At 57.4% G+C, this 3656-nt stretch overlaps 1 protein-coding gene across 1 annotated transcript in view; it reads left to right on the top strand.

Annotated features, from left to right (window-relative positions):
* NINL (ninein-like) overlaps positions 1–3656 on the top strand; it is a 167231-nt gene that overhangs the window by 128017 nt on the left and 35558 nt on the right. The window contains exons 11-13 of the mRNA XM_011952171.1: positions 904–1078; positions 2428–2538; positions 3084–3164. Coding sequence (XP_011807561.1) covers positions 904–1078; positions 2428–2538; positions 3084–3164 — 367 coding nt within the window. The remainder of the gene's footprint in view (positions 1–903; positions 1079–2427; positions 2539–3083; positions 3165–3656) is intronic.

Consider the following 3656-nt stretch of genomic DNA (forward strand, 5'->3'; position numbering starts at 1 on the left):
GGCGTGAACCCGGGAGGCGGAGCTTGCAGTGAGCCGAGGTCCGGCCACTGCACTCCAGCCTGGGTCACTGCACTCCCTGGGCCACCAGCCCCTGAGGGAGTCTCAAAAAAAAAAAAAAAAAGAGTAGGCTGATAGGAAATATGTAGCTTTAACACTACCCCAAAAGATTTGTGGAGTATTATATTACTCAGATTATTGTACTTCCTTCATACTCTTCCCTTTAGAGTGTTGTTTCTTTAAAGTTCTGAGCCAAGATTAAAGGCCCAGGCTCTGGGGCCCAGGTGTCTCGGACTTGGTTATGGGTGTCACCAGGCTTCTGCAGAATCGGAGCCTCACTGGTCTTCAGTCTGGGTAGACGTGGTCTGAGAATTCCCGTGAAGCTGCTGTTTCAGAGATGAGACTGAGCGTTGAACACTGTTTTTCCTGCTAATGGAAGTGGTTATTGCAAAAGATGAATGTAGCATCTGAGAAAAAAATGCCCCCCACCTCTTCCTCGGATTGCTTTGGGAATTCACTGTCCATGGGTTTCATGCTGCCTCCCTCTTTGGGAGGGAGGTGATTTTCATGTGCATTTGGTATCAAAAGTCTTTAAAGGGCTGTTGCCTGCCATGCACATCGGGTGGAGGGGCCACCTTGGGACTCAGCTGTGAGGGGGCAGCTGGTGACATTTGCCATGTGACCCACCAGATCCCCTTGTCTGGAGTCACCTCCACCAGCCCCTGAGGGAGGAGCACCAACCCTCAGATTTGCCTCCCAGCATGGGCAGCTCAGCCAAGGCAGGACGGCCCTGCATGTGCTGAGGACAGGGGCGTTTCTGAGAGGGAGGAGGCTAGGAAGGTGGTGACGTGGGCCTGGGTGGCCCTGAAATGACATGTCTGACGAGTGATGTGTGACATGTTACAGGCACCTGGAGCAGGGGTACCGGGAAAGGCTGAGCTTCCTGCGGTCTGAGGTGGAGGCAGAGCGAGAGCTGTTCTGGGAGCAGGCCCACAAGCAGAGGGCTGCGCTAGAGTGGGACGTGGGGCGCCTGCAGGCTGAGGAGGCCGGCCTCCGTGAGAAGCTGACCCTGGCCCTGAAGGTAGGGGCATCCCCAGCGCATCCAAGAAGCTGGGGGGAGCCTGAGCGTTCCCCACACCCATGTCATCCTGGTTGAGGATCCAGATCACACCTGCCAGTGCCCTCAAGCTTATGTTTCAGGGCAGGGCCTGAGGGAGCAGGGCCTGAGGTGTCCCACGCGCTGCAGAGCAGAAGGGGTCCTGGCTTGCCAGCAGGATGTTGCCCCTCCTTCCCCGCCACTCCCACTCTCTGCCCTGGGCCAGGTGGACCTGAGGTCAGGGAGGACCAACACCCGCAGCCAGCAGTGCTTCAGCCCCAGAAACCAGGAACACCTGTGGGCAGCAAAGCGACCAGAACCTAAAGCCCAGCCTGCCTGAGGCTGGGTTTGTGGCCTGGAGCTGATGGGGTTTGATGGGCTTTGGTGAGTGTCTCACACCTGTCGCCTGACATTGACTCCAGTGAGGCATTGCAGTGGGACAGAGGTGCTAGTCCTTCCTGTCCTGGTTCCTGCTCTGCTCCCACCTGTGTCCTCCTCTCCTAACTCCCCACACCTGCCCCACCTCCCGGAAGGAGGGACTGAGCAGCCTGAGCCCCCAAACAGTCTTGCTCTCCACCCTTCTCACGGCAGTCCCCCACCGTCTGCAGATGCTGCCTCCTCCCCCAGCGACGGCCATCTGAGCTGTCCTGGTGCAATATCAGATCGATGGTTTAGGTATGGCTCTGGAAGGATGCCTTTTCTGTAATACTTTTGCAATGCTTTTGTATTCCCCACCCTTTCTTTTTTTTTTTTTTTTTTTTGAGATGGAGTCTCGCTCTGTCGCCCAGGCTGGAGTGCAGTGGCACAATCTCCACTCACTTCAAGATCCGCCTCCCAGGTTCACACCATTCTCCTGCCTCAGCCTCCTGAGTAGTGGGGACTACAGGCTCCCGCCACCACGCCTGGCTAATTTTTTGTATTTTTAGTAGAGTCAGGGTTTCACCATGTTAGCCAGGATGGTCTTGATTTCCTGACCTTGTGATCTGCCCGCCTTGGCCTCCCAAAGTGCTGGGATTACAGGCGTCAGCCACTGCACCCAGCTCCCCACCTTTCTTGTATGACTCATGGCCTTTCTGAGCACAGAGTAAGGAAGGGGACAAGAGAAGTGAAGACGATGGGGCAGCCACAGTCTGGGTGGGCTCTGAGGTCTGTCCTGGGAGGCTGGGGGCCATCCCTGGCACAGCCGCCTGCACAGCACCAGGTGCCTCGTGAGCGGCGGGTGGGGGTTCTTTCCTGATGCCCAGTGCTGTGGGGAGCAAGCCTCTCACCTACCTCCTGCACACATCCCCTCCGTCCTGCAGGAGCCTGATGAGCCACTGGCCTGTGTCTCCTAGGAAAACAGTCGCCTACAGAAGGAGATTGTGGAAGTGGCAGAAAAGCTTTCAGATTCGGAGAGGCTGGCCCTGAAGCTGCAGAAGGACCTGGAGTTTGTGCTGAAGGACAAGGCGCGTCCCTTTGCTGACAGTCACCTCCAAAGGGAAGGGCCTGCTGGGCAGAGTGGGGGTGGCAGGGGTGGCAGGGAGAGATGCGGCAGGTAACGGAATTCGGTATTCTCCTAAAATTTTGAATGAAGAGAAAGTCAGCTTGAGGCCTTCCCTCTGCTTCCTCTGCGTGACGATGTGGGGGGCTGTCTGCCCGCACAGCACAACTGCTCGCTAGCGACAGCTTCAGTGGTGGGGGGCGTGGAGGGAGAGCAGGGCCCTCCCTGGCTGTCACCTCGGGAGGGGGACGGGGAGAGGGGCTGCCCAGGGCCAGGGTCTGGGCTCCAGGGATGAGTGTGGCCACCTTAGATAAATCTGGAAAATCCTTCTGCCTTGTGACCTTCTAGACGGGGGAGTAGAGAGAAGGAGGGGGCATGGCAGCTGTACCTGGAGATGCAGCGCCTGGTGTTGGCGGAAGCTGGGCAGGTTCTTGGAGCCCAGGGGCTGGAGAAGCAGGTCCCTTCTCTGTCCGAGGCCCACCTGTGACTTCCTGCGTGTCTGACTTTCAGCTAGAGCCACAGAGTGCAGAGCTCCTGGCCCAGGAGGAGCGGTTCGCAGCAGTCCTGAAGGAATACGAGCTCAAGTGCCGGGTACGTGCCCCGCTCTGTCTGCCTTGTAGTCTCATGTCCAGGCTCTGGGTCTCCACACGCAGGTGGTTCACAGGAACGCAGGAGTGTCTGCTCCAGGGAGAGCCTCTGCTTGCGGCCGTTCTCGACCATGGCCTTGCCACACTCCTAGACTTAGGGGTCCCTGTCTCTCGTTGCCACCTATCCTGAAGGCCACCTCTGTGTGTCCAGGCACCATGCAGGGCATTGTCATCTTCTGTTGTTCATGTTTAGCTTTCCTGGGCCAAACCTGCCACTCGTGTCCGTTTGTCAGTTGGAGACACAGGAGTGCAGGGCACAGTGGACGCAGTGAATGAATCTTAAACCCAGGAGGACCCGCGTACACCCTTAACGTTCTCAAGGACCCCAAAGAGCTTTTGTTGATGTAGGTTATGTGGATTAAATTTAATATTGGGCCGGGCGCGGTGGCTCAAGCCTGTAATCCCAGCACTTTGGGAGGCCGAGACGGGCGGATCA

Source organism: Colobus angolensis, unplaced genomic scaffold (genome assembly GCF_000951035.1).
Source record: "Colobus angolensis palliatus isolate OR3802 unplaced genomic scaffold, Cang.pa_1.0 Scaffold336, whole genome shotgun sequence".
NCBI classification, from domain to species: Eukaryota; Metazoa; Chordata; class Mammalia; order Primates; family Cercopithecidae; genus Colobus; species Colobus angolensis.